The sequence below is a fragment of the Eulemur rufifrons genome, chromosome 16 (assembly GCF_041146395.1).
Source record: "Eulemur rufifrons isolate Redbay chromosome 16, OSU_ERuf_1, whole genome shotgun sequence".
Lineage (NCBI taxonomy): Eukaryota > Metazoa > Chordata > Mammalia > Primates > Lemuridae > Eulemur > Eulemur rufifrons.
In genome coordinates, this window is record NC_090998.1 from 61,437,190 (window position 1) to 61,461,082 (window position 23,893).

The 23,893-nt window shown below is 38.0% G+C and overlaps 1 protein-coding gene across 2 annotated transcripts in view; it reads left to right on the top strand.

Moving 5' to 3' along the window:
• The window catches only part of SYT1 (synaptotagmin 1), a 198,552-nt gene that overhangs the window by 92,253 nt on the left and 82,406 nt on the right, over positions 1-23,893 (top strand). For both annotated transcript variants that reach the window (XM_069490422.1, XM_069490423.1), the window contains exon 6: positions 14,785-14,902. In XM_069490422.1, the coding sequence (XP_069346523.1) occupies positions 14,785-14,902 (118 nt within the window). The remainder of the gene's footprint in view (positions 1-14,784; positions 14,903-23,893) is intronic.

Genomic DNA, 23,893 nt, shown 5'->3' on the forward strand with positions numbered 1-23,893 from the left:
TTAGGCCTGCAGGTCTTTTTAAACTGTCCTCCTCCTTTCTGAGATCTAATCCCTCCTCTTGTCTCACACTCTTCTATATTCCTTTTTTCTGGAACTTGGATGTCATCCACAGAAAGCCTGTTATTTTTGTCTATTTTGTCAGCCTTTCCTTGCGTTTCTTTTGTATTTCCTTGCATACCCCCACATGCATTTCTTTGTGTTCTCTGAATGCTCTTTACTTCCAAAATCCTTTCTTTATTCCTCTGTGGACTTCAAACACTGGCCTGTCTTCTTGGGTAGTCATTTATCCTTTCCTCTGTAAGAACCATCTTCTCCAGGCGTTTTTGTCTTAGCTCTTGCTCTGACTAGCTTATCTAAATTCCTGCTGTATCTTTAAATCCATTTTGAAAGAAGTATAATATGTAACATTGATAATATTTTTCTCCATTCAATGAACACTAATTTCCTCCATGCATACCCTCCTCCCCAAAGTACCCAATGGCAACTTTTTTTTTAGGGGCAATCTACCCAAAAACAAACACCACCCCCCACCGCATGCTACCTTGTCCTGAGTGAAGACTTTTCTCCAGGCACTTTCTGCTCAAGTGATTTATCAACACACATTTAAAAAACATCTCTGGCTTTTCTAGCAACAGCCAGAACTTGTCTCTGCTTTAGATTAACAGCAACTGGAAGGCAGAAATGATACTTGCTTTATCTACTACAGGATTGTACGGTAAATGTCCACATTCACCTCAACAGCTATTTTGTTCTTACATTTCCCTATCCTGATGCCAAACCTCTCTGCTGCTGTTAATGGAATTTCACTATATCATAGTGTGGGGTTTTTCAACGAAATTGACATATGACCCATATCCCATGTTTCAATTCCAAAGAGAACTAACAGGCTTTGGCCTTATCTTGCTTGGGGAAATCACCACAGTGCCTCGTGCTCTTCCTCCTGATGCAGTCTACAAAACATATCCATTTACTCTGTCATCTGAGGTTCACATCAAACCCTTTATTTCTGTGGATTTGAATTACTGCAAATATGTCCCCTGGGTTCTTCCCAGTTGAACTAATAATTAGGATCCTACCCCAGGGTCCCCTGCCAGGCAATGGCTCTCATCCCTTATGAAGTAAATCCACACAAAAAAGTCTTTCAAAATCCTCCCACTGCTTTCCTCGTGATTCCAGAGTTGATTTTCCTTATCTTCTCTCTTCCTTCAGTCCTCTTTCTAATAGAGGATAAAACAGGCAAATCATTAATAGCACTTTTTCTTTACTATCTTCCTCAAGCTTCTTTTCTCTCCTCCATTCCTTTATTTTTTTCTACTGCTTTGCCTCCTCAACTACAATTCTTCAGTTTTTTATTTTTATTTTTTTCCTGCCTTCTCTTTTTTTTTTTTTTCCAAGGCTCCCATTTGCCATTGACAGACCTCTTAGCCAGCTGAAGCCAAAAGTGGAGAAGCTGGGTTTGGCCCCTTCTGACCTCTCTGACACTGCTTTTTAAGTGGCTTTTCTCTCCTCACCAGCTTCTGTGTGACTTGTCTTGGTCTGTACCGTGCTCTTTTTATCGCCTTCTTTTTGGTTCTCTTCTCCAGTTTTGGGTTCCCCTGGGCTCGAAGACTGGTGAACAGACATTCACTACACAATACCGCAGTAGATAAAGCAGGCATTATTTCTCCATTTCAGTGGTGGGAGCAGTCCTTGCTCAGAGCACCACCGTGAGCTGGTTAGTGGCAGAACTCAGGTCTGCTGAGCGTTCACCCTTTCCTCTTTTACCCATCCCTCCCTGACAAGGAAAAGGAAAACTTTCTTTGGGTGATGGCATCTCAAAACGAGTGACCACTGCCATTCCTTCCAAGGTTTTCTCTTGGAACTAAAAAGGGGAAAGTGTTCCTTGGGTAGAACACCACCACCCGGCTTCTGAGCTTTCTCTATCAAGACCCCATTTCTCCCATAATATCCTCTCACATTAATTAGAATGCACCAGTCAGTGTAACAACAGAGTGACAGAACTTCCAGCTACAATGCTTTTTTGAAGCTGTTGAGTCTGATTAGTAAAAATGTGATGCTGTTCTCTCAGGAAGCGGAGGTATAAATCATTCAAATACACACCCCTGCTGCTAGAGAGGACACCTGTAAGTGCAAGAAGTACTGAACAATGCCTTCCAAGGATTTCGGCCATTGTTTTCCATGAATGCTCCGGGATCAATGGCCCACTTTCAGACATATTTCTGTAAAATCCTCCTTTATAACCACATAGGTTAAATATACACTGTTATTTAGAAATATATGGTGCCCATATTTCAAATTTACTTGATATCTACATTTACATTTTAACAGAACATAACACTGGTTCCCATAATCCAAATCACCATGAGGCTACTTTATCCCAGAGCCTCAAAGTCAGGTAAGGACAAGAAAATAGAACATTTAAAATTGGATTTGACCCAGAAAAATCAAGGACATGGGGTTGACAGAGGAAGAATGTTAAAGGTACAAAGCAACTGGATAAATGTTTGTCTTTGGACACCTGCCACAAACTGTTCCCCAGTATTGTCCTTCATCTTCACATGTCCTTAGGCATTTGGCCATTTACCTAGATTCCCACTGGCCCTCTAGTACCTACAGCAGCACCCAAACTATGGCCCAACCTACCATCTTCCCCATTTTTGCCCATTTCCACTCACTTAGATACATCTTCCATAACCCAAAAAACTGTCACCTAAAATTTAATACCATCATGGATGCCATGTGGTGGGCAAAATAGTGTTTCATATTATTTTAAAGGGCTCAGAGATCTAAAGTTTTAGCTAAAGGGAACAAACAGTGGAATTTCAGGCACCCCCAGCACACTATAACATGAGGAATCTTTTGACAAGGACATTTTTGGGATTCACTTTCCCCCACTCCCCATTCAGAATTCACATATGCAATTATTCACAACAAATTCCTCTACCTTCTACACGGTGGCCCTGCCTAATACATGTTTCTATAATGGCACTTACAATTTTATGTTGCTTGCTATTTATATACTTGTTCACCCCTGCACAGAGTAAGGTGGGTTTTTTTGTTTGTTTGTTTGTTTTGTTTTTGCTATTATCACTTTTTAGTTTTTTTAAATTTATTTTTATTTCAGAATATTATGGGGGAACAAACACTTTGGTTACATATATTGCCTTTGTACCTCAGGGCAGGGATGAGTTTTAATCATCTTTTGTTCCCAGTACTTCACGCCATGACTGACTGACTAAACACATAATAAAAATTTCACATAGAAGACTAAGTTTGACTCATTTTCTACAAACCACAAAATGTTAAATGGACCACCAATCATACCTCCTAAAACACTGTTTAGAATTCATTCACTTACTGGTATTAATTATGCTAGGCTAGGCTGCAATAACAAATAGACCCAAACATGTAATGGTTCAGCAAAAGAAGTTTATTTCTTGCTTGCTCAATAAGATAAGGAGATTCTAGATTGGCAGGTAGTGCTCTGCTTTATTGAATCTGCAGGAATCCTGGCTCATTGAATCTCTGGCATCTTCAGCAATGTAGCTATCGAGGTCACTCTGAGGTCATTGTCATAGATAGAGAGAAAAGATCATGGGTAGGAGTTTTGGGGGTTTGGGTTTAGAAGTAGTACCCATCACTTTGTTCATGTTCCATTAGCTAGAACCCAATCACAAGGCCACATATGGTTACAAGGAAGGCTGAGAAATGTAGTCTAGCTGTGTTCCCAGAAAGAAGAGAATGGATTCTGATAAACAGCTAGTAGTCTCTGCCAGAGCTGAGCATTCAACATTCACATATCGATTCTTTGGCTTAATAAGTAGGCACTAATAATCTATGTGTCAGGTACTATGCATATAGGTTAAACGGTACTATGTAAAGATGATCAAGTTCACGGAGGTGAGATATAATCCAATAATCACACAAATCAATACATGATTACAAACTAATGGATATTTCAAAAGAAGAATACAAGGAACTGGTAAAGGATATATAAGAAGGGCCTGATCTAGTCTAATGAGCCAGGTAAAGCTTCTCAAAACAAATGAATTTTGAGGTGAGGTCTGAAGGATGAGTAAAAGTTAACTAAGTGAAAGGGAGGGTGGCAAGAGGACAGAATGTATCAACAAAAGGATCAGTTCATATGCAGGCTCTGCAAGTACGGGGGAAGGGTGGCAGATGATGAGGCTGACGAGCAGACAGGAAATAGAACTTGAAGAACATGATAACTGATGGTAAGGACTTGGGTCTTTATCCCAAGAGGGACAGGAGCCGTACATAAGGATTTTAAGATTTGTTATTTGTAAGTTGACTCCATCAGCCGTATTCCAGGAATAAACTTCAGGAGACCAATTAAGACTACTGGAATAATCCAGATGAGAGATTATTAGATTAGGGTGGTAAAGGTGATAAGGATGGAAATAAGTAAACCCACTTGAGATATTTTTAATAAAATCAGAATGCAAAAGAAGTCGATGGTCCATGGCAATGCCCCATTTTTCTGGCTGAAGCAAGTAGTTGGGTGCCAGTACCACTCATTGAAATAGAGTGAACCAGGTTTGGAAGAAAGATCATAACTTTGTTCTTTGGCATTTGAGTCTCAGATGTGTATGAAATGTTCAATGACAAGTAGACGATTGGACATGAGTCTGGGGCTTAGATAAAAGACCAGTGCTAGAGATATAATCTTGAAAATGACTTCTATTTTGTAACTAAAGCTATAAATTGGAATAAGATTAGTTTATGAAGAAAAGAAGTGGGCTAGAACTAACCCTTGAGAAAGGAGAACAATAATGAGTGGCGAAAGAAGTAGAAAAACTGCTATCAGGAAAGCATTATGTGACAGAATCTAACAAAGAGGGGGGAAACAAAGTCTGTGGAGAGGTCACAGAAGTGAGACCTGAAAAATATTTATGGCTTAGTGATAGGATGTCATTTGAAACCTGAGTAGCAGCCATTTCAATAAAATGAGGGAGAGAGAAATCAGTAGAACATGAAGAAATAGAGACAGATTATAGCCAATCCCTTTACTGTCTGTGAAAAGGAGCAGAGAGACATGACACTATGTAGGAAAGAAGGTGGTTGAAATAGGATTTTCATTTAATAATAGCTCATACGGTATATCTTATAGACCAAGAACTCTTCTAACTCCTTTACACATACTAACTCATAATTCTACCAACTCCATGACTATGGTGTTAGGGGAAAAGTGAGGCTCAAAAGAGTAACTTTCCCAGGCTTGGTAGCCAACACGGGCCAACCTGGGAATTAAACCCAAGTAATCTGACTTCACAGTTGCTGAGGAGTCTCCTAAACATATTTTAAAGAAAAGATTCCAAACTTTATTTTGTCTTTTGTCAGTGGTAAAATATTTGGCACATACTCCTAATATATCTGTTTATCTATTAACTATATATACATTCTACTATACCAATATATGATGTTTTATAAAACATAAATGAAACAATAAAAAAGAAATAAAAATATGGGATAAAAATAAATATAAATAGAAGGCCTAATATTTTCTTTCCATACTCCAATGGATTGCCTTATGAAATCCACAATGAAGGCAACTAGAGAAGAGAGGAAGAGGATAGTCTTAAAGAAAACAAAAGAACTGAGTGCATTTACTGGTTTCTATTGTACATGACAAATTACTACAAACTTAGCAGCTTAAAACAGCCATTTATTATCTCACAGTCCAGTAAAGCTCAGAGAACCACCAGACAGGTAACTAGGATACATAAAAATCACGGAAACATATGATTTCCCAACTGGAAGAATCTTCACAGCTATGTCATCCAGGCCTATTTCATAAAGACAAGGAATGTGAGGCCCAGATGATTAAGTAGTTGACCACATTTCACCTTCTTCAAATCCTTCTCATAGAGACTTTCCCTCACACCTTCCTATTTGAAATTAATCTGCCTCTCTCCTGCCTCATTTATGTTTCCATAGCCCATACCACACCAAACATGCTTTTTATTTTACTATGTTTATTTTGTTCATTGATTTTTGCATGCTTTGTGCCCCAGTGCCTAGGACAGTGCCGGGCACACAGGTGTCCAACAGATATCTGTTGAATAAACAAATAGTGAACTAATGCCCACGGCAGTCTAGTACTCATTCCATCACTTTATGCTGTTCTTTACTGTTACTTTTAATAGGCACTTTTATTTTCTATCTTCACCATCCTTATTTCAGTCACGTCAGGATATTCATTTTTCTTTTGTTAATTATCATTTCTAATAAGACCAAAGTGTATATCTTAATCAAAATATAAACTAAAGATATGATTTAAATCTTCAAAATTTCTTCATGATAAGGTAAAAAATCCATTTTTAATTAAATTATATGGATTTTACATTTAGAGAAGTGTAACTTGGTTTAAGTTTTTAAAGGGGTAAAGTACTTTGTATCTGTATCCCACGCCTAGAACACTCTTGCCCTCTTGTGCCTAGGGTTCATGCTGACTCTTCCTACTGAATTTTCACATCTCAGCCAGGACGATGGGTCTCTTCCAGGATACTTATATGTCACCTGCCCTCCTCCCCCCACTTACACATTAGCTATGATTAAATGGGCAGAGCTAGAAGGCTTGTCTTAAAGCTACATTTGTATGGCAAGCACATTGGTTTTTACAAAGAACAGGCATATGAGTGGCTTGGAGAAAATGATAATGATTATTGGAGGAAACAAATCTCCAATTAAAGTCCCCCTTTCCTTAGTTCTGTTACTACATCCTGGAAAGTTTCGGTCATCTCCTCCCCTAGCATGCACGCTACCTCTGTGGTGCAGTCAACCACATTATATTGTTACTCATCTAGGTATCCCTGGAGCCTAGACTATAGCCTGGAAGAGTCAATGGTGAACTTAAGAATTATTTTTTAATAAGAAATAAATGAATAATTGGATGAATACAAAGTTAATGGGTTATATAAGCATTCAAAGACACAACATACTGTCTCATTCACCTGAACAATTCACTGCACATTTGGACACTAGGCCAGATTCAGTCCTTCCAGCCTGGGTACATTCCACAGCAACATTTCACGCTGTGACCATCTGGTCCATTAGATGTAAATACCGATTTGGCAGATAGTTCAGGGGTATGAGAGCAGTTCTGGGAATAAAGCTGAAAAATACTACCATCCACAGGATATATTTAAAGCCACTCATTGTCTTATTAAAATTAAAAACATAACATTGTCCTTCTCATAAATGAAGAACGTTTTTAGTATTTTTACAAATGGAAAATATGCAAATGGTCTGAATTTTCATTTCAAGAGATTATTGGACTTCCATTTGTTTGTCACCTCTAAACACACTCTCAACCTTTGAAAAACCATCTACTCACTGGAGAATGCATTGCCAATTTAACACATAGAAAAATCTTCTGATGATTAACATAAATAGAATATATCCTTTTAAAATGTCACAGCATTAAGTCAATTCTGGTACTTTTAAGAAACTCACTCAAATGTACAGTGTTTTCAGCAAATGTATAAACTTATCCCCATTTGCAAAGGTCACTAAAGTGAACCCTTCTTTTTACACATAGAATGATGGATGGGACTACAGAAGCCATCAAATAAATATTCATTTTAAATCAAGCTTTTTATTTATCCATTGGAGATGACCTTTGTTCTAATATCTATAATCCTTTTCAAAAAGGAAAGGTATTTCTGCGGTTGTCTATTAAATCATTAATTTGTGTCTACTCTATTCAGTAGCTGCTTTTAAAAAAAATAATGAAATTATCAAGCTGCTCAGAACAAAGGTGCTTTCTGATTGTCAGCTCCATATTCTAAAAGAGCAGGTTAATTTCTCTGAATCTCACAGTTGGAACTTTCTAACACTAACTGGCAGTTTCCACCTAGTGATCAAGGCAATTGACTAAAAAAAATTATACATACAGCTGAAATTCCTAATAGTAATAAGGCCCCTTCATGAGATAATCACACCAGCAAAAGCACTCATCTGTTGGCTACAACCCTACAGGGTCTTGAAATTATCTTATAAAATCTATACCTCCAGAAATGTTTTCATTCCTAGTTTCATGACAGGGCTAATATGGCAGTGTCTATAGTTCTAGGCACAAAGGAGGAGCTCCAGATAAATTCATTAGTTGATTTGTCAATTAAACTGGAGGCACTGTTGATGGAGTACTAGCATCAGCGCTGTTTACAAAGCAGAAGACTGGTGAGGTTCTCATTTCAATACAGTCCACCAACAATTATTTAGGAGCCTTTATTACACCTGGAGCTAGGCATAGAAAAGTAGTATAATGTACAACCCACCTCCTCTTTGGGAGTTCAAGATTAGCTGAGCTCACCTAGACAAAATAAATAGGGAAAAATAATCTCTAGGCACCATTTTACTTGGTATAAAGCAATTGCTAGCAGAAATCCATGTGTACTAGAATAGTAAAGAGGTGCTTTTTATGGAACTTGGACTAGGGCTTAATGGTTAGGAGTAATTTGATTAGGCAGAAGGGAATAAAGGCATTGCAGATGGATTTTCCAACTGAGCAAATATCTGGAGATGGGAAAGAACATAGCTCATAGAGAAATAGTGACTACTGTGGCACATTTCCTCCACCTCCCCAAATCTTTGTACCATCTTCATGATCAAGGCATTATTGACCCAGCTGTCAACAGTGTGGATGGCTGACAGCTCGTAACTGATTTTCCCCTTCTCAGTATCACCCTCAGCTGAAGAGGCGCTGACCCAAGATGTGGGGGCAGCCCATACCCAATGCTTAGGGGATTCAGGGTTGTAAAATCTCATCCCTGTTGCCCCAGTTCAGAATATCTCTGAGAAACTATCCCAGCTCCAGAGTTCCCCATGGGATCGGCTGAGCCCTTTGATGTAACTGTATCATAGCCCAACTTCTCTGCCTGTGCAATCCTGCTTCCCTCAGTGCCCCCCAGACTGATCTAAAGGATACACTCCAATAAACCTGCTTGCAAATCTGATTCCGCTTCCCCAGCAAACCCAACTTTTGACAAAAGAGGATACTGAAAAGACCACCCTGACTGTATTCAACTGTAGAGAATGTGCATTTATTCACTCAACAGACATAGGCACTATTCTAACATTGGAAACCCAGCAGTGAGAAAAAAAACAAGTCTCTTCTCTCATGGATCTGATATTCTGGTGAGGAATATCTGAATAAACATAACAGAATGTGAAGTGATGATATGTGCTAAAACAAAAAGCAGCAGGGCAAGAGGAGTGGTAGTCTATGTGTCTAAGAGCAAATTGGACTGCTTTAGATAGGACGGCCATGGAAAAAGTCCCTAAAGAGATGACATACAAGCAGAAAGCTGAATAAACTAATGGCAAGATTCAGACTAGTATCTGGGGCAAGAATATTGCAGACAGAAGTAATAGCAACACAAAGACCCTGAGATAGAAGTGTGTTTGGCATGGTTTGCAAAGGCAAAGTGAGATCAGGAGAACAGGGGTCAGATCATATAAGCCCTTTTAGTGCAAGAAACACATATTTTTTTTTTTTTTTTTTTTTTTTTTGAGACAGAGTCTCACTCTGTTGCCCAGGCTAGAGTGAGTGCCGTGGCGTCAGCCTAGCTCACAGCAACCTCAAACTCCTGAGCTCAAGCAATTCTCCTGCCTCAGCCTCCCGAGTAGCTGGGACTACAGGCATGCGCCACCATGCCCGGCTAATTTTTTCTATATATATTTTTAGCTGTCCATATAATTCCTTTCTATTTTTAGTAGAGGTGGGGTCTCGCTCTTGCTCAGGCTGGTCTCGAACTCCTGAGCTCAAACGATCCGCCCACCTCGGCCTCCCAGAGTGCTAGGATTACAGGCGTGAGCCACCGCGCCCGGCCAAGAAACACATATTATCATCCTAAGTGAAATGGGAAGATATCGAAGGGCTTTGAGTAGGAGTGTCCCATAATCAGATTTCCATTGTAAAAGGATCACCCTGTTTTTTATGTGATAAAGAGACTAGGAAGGAGCAAACATTAATGCAGAGAGGCTATTGTGAGGCTATTATAGAAGTCTGGGCCAGGAATGACGACGCCATGGAATTACTGTTGCCACTATAGTCATGGTTTGCCTGGGACCGGGGGGTTTCCCCAGATGCAGGACATTCAGGGCTCAAACCAGGAGAGTCTTGAGCAAATCAGGATGTTTGGTCACCCTACACGGACTAGAGTGATGACCCTGTAAGTGGGAAGATGTGCTCAGATTCAAAATATATTCTAAAGGTTAAGGAGACAGTGAAGTAGAGGCAAAGTCTAGAGCTTATAGAAAGGCAGGATGAGGAGTTCAGTTCGGACTTTTCAGACGTTAATGTGGCATTAGTATGCAGCCTACATTGGACTTCAGAGAGACTGTAACTAAAGAAGTCTTTCATCAGACTGTTTCAAAAAAATACAACATAAGTGGTGAGGGCTTGAGCTCAGACACAGTGGGACTTGCGGTAAAATTGGAAGTGGGGGTGATAGAAGTGTGATTGATGGCAGTGGCCAAGGTCATGGTGTAGGCTTAAGGTGGTGGCAGTGGTGGCAATGGAGACAGATGTCATAGTGAGGTGGATGTGGTTAGGTATAGGTCATGTTGATTGTGAAAGAAAAAAGTGAAAGAAAAGGATATTGAAAAGAAGAACAGTCAAGAGGAAGGGGTTGGTGTTGAACACCCATTTATTAATAGTTAGAGATATAATTAAAGTGAAGATGGATATCCAAGTGCATGGTTAGCTGAAACATTATTTCCATCATTCCAGATGGCAGTTTAATAGTAAAGAAACTCAAGATTTTAAGTCAAAAGAACTTGTTTCAAATTCCACAGAGATACCTATGTAACCTTCTATAACTCCTGAGCCTCAAAATCTTTCTTTATAAAATGGACATGTCAGTACCTACTTCAGTGACAGGGCTGTTGTGGAAAAAAACTAGACAGAATTGTGAAGAAGCAGTAAGGGTCTGAGATACAGACTTGGGCATCTTCTTTTTCCTTCGTAAATTTTCCAAGAACTCTCCCCTCCTTTTGTTCCCCATCATGATAATCCCACCAAATAAAACTTCAAAAATTTAGAAAATCTTTATTTCTAGAACTTTAGAGTGATAAATAAAATGTTTAATGTTAAATGTGTATTTGTTGCTGTCCAACCACACTTCTCCCAAACTGACATGTCAGAACTATGAAATAAGAGTTCAATATAAGACTGTTCACCAAAAACTATCTTTTATGTAGATGGACAACAGATACAGTAAAATCTTCACATGCTAGAACAAAACTGTAGGGACAAAAGTACTCCTCTAATCACAGAAGTTCAGGGAAATACTTCATTGAGGAAAAGAAAATATTTATTTCCAACCATTCATACTGGTATGAGTCCCTAAATCTAAGATTCAAAGGTACCAACACCAGATTACTATGTATATCACAGACGTGAGCCTCGTTTTGACTATAGCAGACAGGACACCCCTTCAGGGGCTGACACAGCAGTGCAGAGTCCTGCCCTGCATGTCCTTCCTGCAGGTGGTGTCACGGCCTCCCCATGGTCCACCTGTTCCTCTTCTTGCTTCCCATGAATGTCAGGTTCCCACAACATGTGAAAAACCATAGCAATCATATTCACAAGTATCCTAAGTCAATTAATAAAGGGTCAAACCTTCACGTAGTCGAAGAAAGTTGCCCCAATTTTCAAACTTTTAGTTTTAGCACATCGTTATAGCTGATTCTTAAAGCATCAGGAAAAGCATATACTTGTACCTCAAATAGTTACAACTCAGAAAATTTTAAAAACAAGACAAATGTTCTTAGAAACTGGATATTTTCCTTGCCTTTTTCTGGAAATTAGTTGTTCTCTAGGTTCTTGATGCCACAAAGGACACAAATTTCAGAAAAAAACAGTGACTAGCTTTCAAATAGCTTATAGATCCAGAACTAATAAAATATTAAAATTTTGAAAAGTAACTTCAGTTAATTAATAGAAAATATGTATTTAAATTGGTATACCAATTATGATAATTTTATGACCAAATGAAATTTCACATGTTCAAGTTCCTAAGTTAATGAATAAAATGTGGATCTATAAAGAGTGCTAAAATAAGCACTTTTCCATATTTCTTTTTCTCCTGAAACATCCATATTTTTCTTTTAAACACTCACTCTTTCCCCATCCCATAGCTTTAAAATTATAGGTAACCTCACATATTTCTCCTACTTGAGACATATTGTTTAATGCTCTACAAATGCTCTCTTCTGAAGCTAAACATTATGTAAAATCTTTTAAATCCCTTATATATTGTAATATTGAGGAATAAAAAGATACTGGAGGAAAGATAATTTGTACTCTTTCTTTGTTTAAAGTGATTGTGATGCCCCTAAATTACTCGTGGAATTAGATTATGGCCCATAAAGAGAGGTGTTATTTAAGAGAGAGCAGTCATGTCTGAAATGCCTAATTAGAACAGTTAGAGTAACCTGAGCCTGCAACACAGCAAGTTCCCCAAGGAGGCTATTGTGGAGAATAGACAGAATCCTGCAAAAAGAACGCTCCTGCTAATGAGCATTTCTGAACAGCAATTTTGTTCATTTACATTTCTCTTGTCTCATAAAGTTCAGATGAATTTGTCCACACTTTATATTAATTTTCATGATATCGACTTCCATTCTCTATTTTCAGAGACTATGAAGAATAATTTATTCCACTAGCCTCTTCTGACGTGTAAATTAATTCCTAGGGCTGAGTAGGCACGTCAGGTGAATTTGGCACATTAGAAGTAGCTCTCTATTATCTGTACTAATGGAAGGGAACTATGACCTAGATAATTCAAAACAGGGATATTTTCTAAAGTTTCCATTTATTTACATTTTGAAAACGTGTACAAAGTGATCATTCAGACAAGGATCCTGTCTTCAAGGAGTTTACAATCATGTGGAATAATTAAGACAGGTGAAAAATAAGACAAAAACAAAATTCTTAGTATTAATAACATTGAGATGCTTGGTAAGGTGCTCTAGGGACTCAAGAAATGAAAGGATTGGGGCCATAAACACATGTGATGTTTCCCACAGAGGCATCACTTTAGCAGAAAGTGTCTCTCTTTCTCTCTCTCTCTCTCACACACACACATACACACACAAGTTGAATATATTGCTCCTTACCTATAGGTAAATCATATTCTTTCTTCTTTGAAAGGTGGTTATAGACTATCCAAAAAAACAAACAAAAAAAGGAATTATATTTCCTTACATCCTTAAATTACATCTAGGCAGTTATTTCCACACCAGAGACTCTGGCTTATTTAGCACAGTATGTCAAGTTATAGATAAGCCAAATGTCATCATAAGAAGAGTGTAACAGGTGGCCGGGCGCGGTGGCTCAACGCCTGTAATCCTAGCACTCTGGGAGGCCGAGGCGGGTGGATCGCTCAAGGTCAGTTCGAGACCAGACTGAGCAAGAGCGAGACCCCGTCTCTACTAAAAATAGAAAGAAATTATCTGGCCAACTAAAATATATATAGAAAAAATTAGCCGGGCATGGTGGCACATGCCTGTAGTCCCAGCTAGTCGGGAGGCTGAGGCAGTAGGATCGCTTAAGCCCAGGAGTTTGAGGTTGCTGTGAGCTAGGCTGACGCCACGGCACTCACTCTAGCCTGGGCAACAAAGGGAGACTCTGTCTAAAAAAAAAAAAAAAAAAAAAGAAGAGTATAACATGAGAAGTCCTTAGAATATGGTCTTCTGTACCTCACCCCTATGTTAAAAGTTTATCCGCAGAACTCTAACACAACTGTTGCCTTCTTTAGAATCAGAATTCACATTTTGTGGGAGAAAACACTAAGAAATAAACCCTGATTTGCCATATTACTAATTCCCTATATGTCAAAAAGCAATCTAGAGCCTACAGTGTCTGAGGAGGGTACAACAAACTCCTCTTTCTCTCATGTTTATAAATACGAATTCCACTAGCATTGAACAATAGCATGGGTCTTAGTTATCCTAGAGAATAAGATGCAAGGTGGGAGAATCAGTAGGAGTCCTTTCTGAAAAAAATAAAAGTTCTCTATATTATCATTTTAAACTCTGGATCAGTTGTCAAAAAATGCCTGAGTACAGGACTGGTGAATATTCTTTGGGCCTAAAATATAGTACCAATGAAGTCACATGAGGAGCTATGATATGGTTTGTATTGTATAATAATGTGTTTAATTTTCCAGACTACTGATTAGATTTTTTAAAATCTTAGGATAAGGAAAAAAAGTTAGACCTCATTTGAAATTAGAAAATTTCAAAGTGCAAAAGCTTATGCTTTTAGGAATTCAGAATTTCTCATCAATAAATAGAATTTGATGGAATACAAATGCAAGTCTTTTTTCGCAAAAACCTAAATATAGAGTATCAGAGGTAATCCTATTTGAAATTTAAAAAGACAAAAATTTAGATAGGTTGATTCTCCTGACGAAACGTTAGGCTCTTTTCAAAGCTATTTAGTAACATGAAAATTCTGCTGAGAGTTTTGTAGTCCTATTCATAGTACAGAATCACTAAAAAAGTCATCTTGGTCTCATTTCCTGTATACGCATAGATAATTTTGATCAATATTAAGGCATGGATGGTCTTTTTTACAAGCTGAAATAGATGGTCTTTTGAAAAAAAGACCACTGTGTAAATAAGCATTGGACCTGACCATTTTCAAATCCTAATTGCCATAGCCCTCCTCTTGAAGGATTTAAAATGTCTATGTAAAAGCTGTATTCACCTTGATGTGAAAACTTACTAACATTTTCTTATTGGTTTTCATAGCAAGAGAAACTGGGTGATATCTGCTTCTCCCTTCGCTATGTACCGACTGCTGGCAAACTGACTGTTGTCATTCTGGAGGCAAAGAACCTGAAGAAGATGGATGTGGGTGGCTTATCTGGTAAGCCTGTGGTGTTTATTGATTTTTTTTAAATGCTGTTTCATCATGGATACCAAATGCATAGCACACACGCTGCGACTCCCCACTCCTTAATTGATCACAGTTCTCTTTCAAACAGAGCCTGGAAGCAGTCTCAGAATTCATCCCAGCACAGTGCCCCAGGAAGCCACTCTCAATTTATCGGAATTGGCATAGAAGAGAAAATCTGTTTTCCTTCTTCATAGCCAAAGTTTCAATTGTCATTTCTATGGCATTGAAAGCCGAAAATTTTTGGTTCTCTTCTGAAAGGCAATGCCTATGACAGATTACAGTTGTGTTGAATTTTTTTTTTTTTTTGGTCAAAATTTACCCATGATATAAAAAATAGTGTTTTATCTGAGACTTATGTATTAGGTATTTGATAACCTAACAGTTTTACAATACCATTTTATTAAATACTCAGCATTTCAAATACATATATGAATAATAAAAATCTCTGTTTGAGAGTGAATCCTCATGGTAATGCACTTAATTCTACGTTTTATGTTGGGGGTGGGAGAGATTTAGGGATTAAAAATTCTGTACAACCCAACCTTAGTCAAATAAGGTAAGTCAACTATACTCTTGCTCAAAAGCAAAGTCAATTCAAGGACTTGTCATTTCCACGGTTGAACATAATTTTTCTTTTTCTCTGTATGATTAAATCAATTACATTTTTAATTTTCCAGTAAATCATTAAAGTGTGAGGAATTTTCTTGATATGCCACAAGGTCATCATAAATCGACTACAGTTGTCATGGTTTATGTCTGTGGGATTACAGCCAACATTACTTGTTATTCCATACTGTCTCTCACGAAAATATTGCAAACTTCAAAAGATCATACTATTGCAACATGGTGATTTTATGTTCCAAAGCATAAAATTTAAAAAGTGCTAAAGCTGAGCTTCCACTCACTGACCCACTCATTTGTCAACCAAATTCTCCTGGTACTTAAGTTTATTTTTCTTTGTAAGTAAGTCACCTGAGGAAGCTGTACTCAATTCTTTCATGTCACTAAGACCCTATTTAGTTAGTAACTTGCTGCTTCTGTTGCCCAATAGCATAACATAGCAAATTTAAAGCAATTCAGTACTGTTTCCTCCAAAATTATAAAGAGTATTTAATGTGACTATATGTGAAAAACACGCAGAGAAATTTTGAACAATAGTAACATTTCACTCCCAGATTACCATTTATTATTCGGAAATGACTGATCTTTTTCTGTCCTTTGGTTCAATAGCTAAGTACCCTTTGTATTCTCTCTCACATGCTTCATTCTAAACTTCCATGCTAACCATCCCCTCATCACTTATGTCTAGCACTCCCCTCGTCTTCCTCCTAAGTAATCCTGTACCCTCAGCAGAGTTACAGAGCAGCTTTACCACGGAGCAAATAAAGCTTCAGTGCCCCTCAATTGTTCTAACTTCTTCCAAGGTCCTGGAAATGAGTTCCCATGGTCATAGATAGCTATTCCAACCACTGTCTGTTAATCACAGTTTGCTGTCTCTTTCCACTCTGACTTCTCCTCCACCACCCATTTCTTCTGGTTTAGTGGCATTGGAAAGACTCCAGGCATTTTGGGGATTTGGCTAAGGAAAGTTGGGTGTAGCAGGATATATTTATGTGGCTTATGATCATATTATGTACAGTTAGGCTATTACTAGATACCCTAGTGAAAGAAGGGCATCTGGGATGACTTCTACCACCCGTTGCACTGACTCAGCATTGTGACATAAAAGGGGCAAGGCCAGAGGTCATACCTAATTTAGCAGTTATAATCATATATTATTTTTTCTACAGAGAACCAGCAAAATTATGTGAGCCTCAGGAACCACACAACCTGTAGGCACCCCCAAATTTGAATTACCTTGAATGATTTTATTTTTAAAATATTAAATAAAGGTATTTGAAGAGCCCTAATTTTAAGGGCTCCCTGCTGCCTCTGCAAGTAAGTCCTAATCACTCGGGCCTACATAATGTAGATAATTCCAGCCTACGTCATCCCATATCTCATTTTAAGCAAATTGACCAGCATACTCTTCTCCAAAGGAGCTAGGGGAATTGCTGCCTCCATTCTTTGCTTAGGTCATTTCCTTCACCTGAAATCCCTTCCTTCCAACAATGTCTAGCTAAACCCTACCCATTCTTCTGGCCCAGGTTAAGTATTATTTCCTCCATTCATTTGTATCATGTCCCTCATTTGAGTCAGCATTCTTTGGAGCAATAGGTTTACATTAGTGGATAAAATAGTGCAAAGACCCTGCTCTCCTGCAGCTTGCGTGCTAATGTAGGGAGACAGACAAGAAACCAGTAGATAGGAAAGGCATATAGTCCACTAAGGGGTAACACGGGCTATGAAGCAGTAATACAGGATGTAAGTAAGGAGTGTTGGGGAGCAGTTTTAAACGGTGGTCAGGGAAGACCTCCTGAGTAGGTGGCATTCAGCAACAACCTGGAAGAGGTGAGGAAGAAAGCCATGGGGTATTCAGGGGAGAGAATGTTTTAGGATCCATCCCAGTAGAACAAATCTTTGCCTTTTTAAAATGCCCCTAGTAGTATTGTTTATCTCTCTCAAACATCACACTTGTCACTCACTAGACTGTGTTCTGTATTTATGCCTCCCACAATGCTCTCACTGGCTGGTAGCACCTAGTGTAGCTACTGAATGAATAATGAATTATTTACAAAGGAGCTATGGCCTGAAAAAACAAGTCTTGCATTTCAAATTTGTTTAACCTACTTACCATTAAAATAACTTTAAGCACTTGGATGGTCTGTCTCAAAGTAAGTTGACCTGTGTACCAGGAGACCATAATTATATAATAGGATCATTCCAGGTAATTCAAATACCAAGCTACATTTGCTGGAAATGGCTAGATAATTGGACCCAACGTGACCCCCCTGCTTTGCCAGGGTTTAAACCCCATCTGCCACTGCTAGCCATTTGAAAATGGACAAGATATTTAGCTTTTCTAAGTCTCAGTTGCATTATCTATGAAGAGGAAATCATAAGAAGATCTTGTTGATGAGGTTATCATGAGAAATAAATGAGAGCCCAGGGCCTGGCACTAAATATTACTGTAATTATTTCTATTAGTAACTATCAAATCTTGGGCTGAATACAAAGCATGTGAAAGTAACCAATGGATGGTTTAGCAATTGTTTGATTCAATGGAGAATAAAAAGTTCATCTATTTGTTTGATGAGATTAGCTAATTCAGGCAAACTTGTATCAGTGGGCCCATGTTTTCCATAGACCTAATAGTGAATTAAGATAATTATTAACAAAAAACTAAAGAAAATAAGAAATGGAAACTTTTTTAAATAATTTTTTACTACTCTCCAACAAGGTCAGTTTATTTTCTTCCTACTGTGTTAATTCAAAATGAACTGCGCAACTGAACAATACACAACAGTCTCCCCCTCTTGCCAAAAGAAGCAACATACCTAGACTGTTTCACAGCCTAAGAATAGAGCACAAAGAGTCCTGTTAACCAGACTAAATCTATAAGTAAAGATCCAACGATAAATCTAGATGGGAAGGGCCCAGCGAAAAAACACGGAGAGCAAAAAGAATCAAATGGAAAGCTCATCCCCAAAGAGAAATACCAGCTCCCAACAATCTGACACAAACCAGACTCAAAACACCAACATGTCACAGGAAGAATTTCAATTATGGATTATAAACAAGCTGAATAATATACAAGAATCAATGGACAGACAACACAAGGAAAATGCAAAAAAAATTCAGGATTTGGAGGAAAAATTCACTAAAGAAATTGAAATATTGAAGAAAAACCAAACTGAACTCCTAGAAGTGAAGAATTCACTCAGAGAGCTACAAAACACTGTGGAAAGTCTCAAGAGCAGGGTAGATCAAACAGAGGAAAGAATCTCAGAAATTGAAGATAACTCCTTCCAACTAAATAAGTCAGTCACAGAGATAGATCGAAAAAGTAAGAGAAATGATCTGAGTCTTCAAGAAATGTGGGATTATGTGAAGAAACCTAACTTGAGAGTTATTGGCATTCCTGAGGGTGAAGAAGATAACAAGCAAGGGTTGGACAAGCTATTTGAAGACATAATCGAGGAAAATTTTCCAGGCCTTGCCAATACTCTAGACATACAGATTCAAGAAGCTCAAAGGACCCCTGGGAGATTCATAGCAAATAGGAAAACACCACGCCACGTAGTCATCAGGCTGACCAAAATATCCACTAAAGACTCACTTCTCCGAGCTGTAAGGAGAAAGAAACAAGTAACTTACAAAGGAAAACCCATCAGAATTACGCCAGATTTCTCAGCTGAAACCTTACAAGCAAGAAGAGGTTGGGGCCCCATTTTCACGCTTCTGAAACAGAATAATGCCCAGCCTAGAATCTTGTACCCAGCTAAGCTAAGTTTTCTATACGAAGGAGAAATCAAGACATTCTCAGATAAACAAAGGTTGCGGGAATTCACCAAGACAAGACCAGCCCTCCAAGAAGTACTCAAAAGAGAATTATACACGGATCAGCACAAGAAAGATCCACGAATGTAAAACTACTCAAGAGCTAAAGATCAAATTCCAGATACCACAATGGCCCAGGAGAGAAAACATCACAATGAAGTTCTACCCAACAAGCTGAACAAAAAACTGTCTCACCTATCAGTTTTCTCAATAAATGTGAATGGCTTGAACTCCCCGCTCAAGAGACATAGACTGGCCCAATGGATAAAAAAACACAATCCAAGTATCTTCTGTCTTCAAGAAACTCACCTAACCTGCAAAGATGCATTTAGACTGAAAATAAAAGGATGGAAATCGATATTTCAAGCAAATGGTAACCAAAAGAAAGCTGGTGTGGCAATCTTAATTTCCAATAGCTTAGCTTTCAAACCAACAAAAATAATAAAAGACAAAGATGGCTACTACATACTGATTAAAGGCACAATTCATCAAGAAGCCATGACTATACTCAATATATATGCACCCAACCTAGGTGCACCTAGATTCATAAAGCAAACCCTACTAGATCTCAACCAAATGATAGATAACAATACTGTAATAGCTGGAGACTTTAACACCCCACTGACAGTACAGGACAGATCCTCTAAACAGAAAATAAACAAAGACATAATGGACCTCAATAGAATGCTAGAACAAATGGGCATGGCTGACATCTATAGGACATTCTACCCAAAGTCCACAGAATATACATTCTTCTCATCAGCTCACGGGACATTCTCTAAGATTGACCATGTCCTAGGACATAAATCATGTCTTCAAAAATTCAAAAAAATAGAAATTATACCATGCATCTTCTCAGACCACAGCGGAATAAAAGTAACAATGATCACAAACAGAAACCCTCACTCTTACTCAAAGTCATGGAAGCTAAATAACCTTCTCCTGAATAATTATTCTATAAAAGAAGAAATCAAGATGGAAATCAAAAATTTCTTTGAATTAAATGACAATGGAGATACAACTTATCAAAATCTATGGGATGCAGCTAAAGCAGTCCTGAGAGGAAAATTCATATCCATAAATGCCTATATCAAAAAGACAGAAAACATGCAAATAGACAACCTAACGAATAGACTCAAAGAACTGGAGAAAGAAGAACAGAACGATCCCAAACCCAGCAGAAGGCGAGAAATTACTAAGATCAAATCAGAACTAAATGAAAAGGACAACAAAGAAACTATAAGGGAAATTAATAAAACAAAAAGTTGGTTCTTTGAAAAGATAAACAAAATAGACACACCTCTGGCTAGACTAACCAAGAGCACAAAACTAAAATCTCTAATAACCTCCATTAGGAACATGAAAGGAGAAATCACAACCGATACTACAGAGATACAAGATATCATCTATGAATTCTACAAAAATCTTTATGCACACAAACTGGAGAACGTGGAGGAAATGGACAAATTTTTAGAAACACATAGTCTTCCCAGGCTCAACCAGGAAGAAATAGAGTACCTGAACAGACCAATATCAAGAACTGAAATCGAAACAGCAATAAAAAACCTTCCCAAAAAGAAAAGCCCTGGTCCAGATGGGTTCACACCTGAATTTTACCATACATACAAAGAAGAACTGGTGCCCATCCTACATAAACTATTCTCCAATATTGAGAAGGATGGTGTTCTCCCTAACACGTTCTACCAAGCCAATATAACATTAATACCAAAACCTGGAAAGGACACAACAAAAATAGAGAACTACAGACCAATTTCCCTCATGAATATAGATGCAAAAATTTTCAATAAAATACTAGCAAATCGAATCCAAGTACTTATCAAAAAAGTAATCCACCACGACCAAGTGGGCTTCATCCCTGAGATGCAGGGGTGGTTCAACATACGTAAATCTATAAATGTAATTCACCACATAAATAGAAGCAAAAACAAAAACCATATGATACTCTCATTAGATGCAGAAAAAGCATTTGACAAAATTCAACACCCTTTTATGATAAAAACGCTTAACAAAATAGGCATTGATGGAACCTACCTAAAAATGATACGAGCCATATATGACAAACCCACAGCCAACATCATACTGAATGGGGAAAAACTGAAAGCACTCCCACTTAGAACTGGAACCAGACAGGGCTGCCCATTGTCTCCATTACTTTTCAACATAGTATTGGAAGTCCTTGCGAGAGCTATCAGGCAAGAGAGCAGAATCAAGGGAGTCCAAATAGGGAAGGAAGAGATCAAACTCTCACTTTTTGCTGATGATATGATGTTATATCTGGAAAACCCCCAGGATTCAACCAAGAGACTCCTGGAATTGATTAACGAATACAGCAAAGTCTCAGGCTACAAAATTAATATACACAAATCAGAGGCATTTATATATGCCAATAACAGTCAATCGGAAAACCAAATTAAAGACTCAATACCCTTCAAAATAGCAACAAAGAAAATAAAATATCTAGGTATATATCTAACTAAAGAGTTAAAGGACCTCTATAAGGAAAACTATGAAACACTGAGAAAAGAAATAGCAGAACTTGCAAATAGATGGAAAAATATACCATGCTCGTGGATCGGAAGAATCAACATTGTTAAAATGTCTATACTACCCAAAGTGATCTACAGATTCAATGCAATCCCTATTAAATTACCAACATCATTCTTTACAGACATAGAGAAAATAATTATACACTTTGTATGGAATCAAAGAAGACCCCGTATAGCAAAAGCAATTTTAAGCAACAAAAACAAAATGGGAGGCATTAATTTGCCAGACCTCAAACTATACTACAAGGCCGTGGTTCTTAAAACAGCCTGGTATTGGCACAAGTGCAGGGACACAGACCAGTGGAACACAACAGAAAATCCAAATATAGAACCATCCTCATATAGTCACCTAATTTTCGACAAAGCGGGAAAGAATATACTCTGGGGACAAGAATCCCTATTCAACAAATGGTGCTGGGAGAATTGGTTAGCCACTTGTAGAAGACTGAAACAGGACCCACAGCTTTCACCTCTCACAAAAATCAAATCACGGTGGATAACGGACTTAAACCTTAGGCGTGATACAATCAGAATTCTAGAAGAAAATGTAGGAAAGACTCTTACAGACATTGGCCTAGGCAAAAAATTTATGAAGAAGACCCCCAAGGCAATCACAGCAGCAACAAAAATAAATGAATGGGACATGATTAAATTAAAAAGCTTCTGCACAGCCAAAGAAACAGTCCAGAGAATAAACAGACCACCTACAGAATGGGAAAAAATTTTTGCATACTACACATCAGATAAAGGACTGATAACAAGAATCTATTTAGAACTCAGGAAAATCAGCAAGAAAAAATCAAGCAACCCTATCAAAAAGTGGGCAAAGGACATGAATAGAAATTTTTCAAAAGAAGATATAAAAATGGCTAACAAACATATGAAAAAGTGTTCAACATCTCTAATCATCAGGGAAATGCAAATCAAAACCACAATGAGATATCACTTAACCCCAGTGAGAATGGCCTTTATCAAAAAAACCCAAAACAACACATGTTGGCGTGGGTGTGGAGAGACAGGAACACTAATACACTGCTGGTGGGACTGCAAACTAGTGCAACCTCTGTGGAAAGCATTATGGAGGTATCTTAAACAGATTCAAGTAGACCTGCCATTTGACCCGGCAATCCCATTACTGGGCATATACCCAAAGGAAAAAAGGTCATTCTGTAACAAAGGCACGTGTACCCAAATGTTTATAGCAGCACAATTCACAATAGCAAAGATGTGGAAACAACCCAAATGCCCATCAATACATGATTGGATTAGTAAACTGTGGTATATGTATACCATGGAATACTACTCAGCTATAAGGAATGATGAAGATACAACATCTCTATGGTTCTCCTGGAGAGAGCTGGAACCCATTATATTAAGTGAAGTATCCCAAGAATGGAAAAACAAGCATCACATGTACTCACCAGAAAATTGGTTTCCTTGATCATCACCTAAATACAAATCTGGAAACGACACCAATTGGATATCAGACTGAGGTGGGGGGTGGGGGAGGGGATGGGGGTATGCCTACACAATGAGTGCATTGCGCACCGTTTGGGGAGTGGTAACACTTGATGGTGCTGACTCGGGAAAGGGGGGGTGGGGAGAAAAATATGAAACTATTGTTTTTAACTTGCACTGTTCACTTAATAATTTATCATGAATATTTCCCATGTTATTTCATATCATTGTACAAGAAATAATGTATACATTATGAGGATATACTGTATCTAACAAGATATACTGTTAGACTCTTTGATTCTGTAAAATTAAATTAAAAAAAAAAAAAAAGAAGCAAAAAAAAAAAAAAAAAAAAAATGAACTGCGCAAAGATTTTGCCTCTATCATATATCCATATCACAAACAATGCAAATCTCTACAGTAAATCCTTGCACTTGCTTTCTTAATATTCCAACTCTCAAGTACTTGTAAGCAGTGGTGGAGATTTCTGTATCTA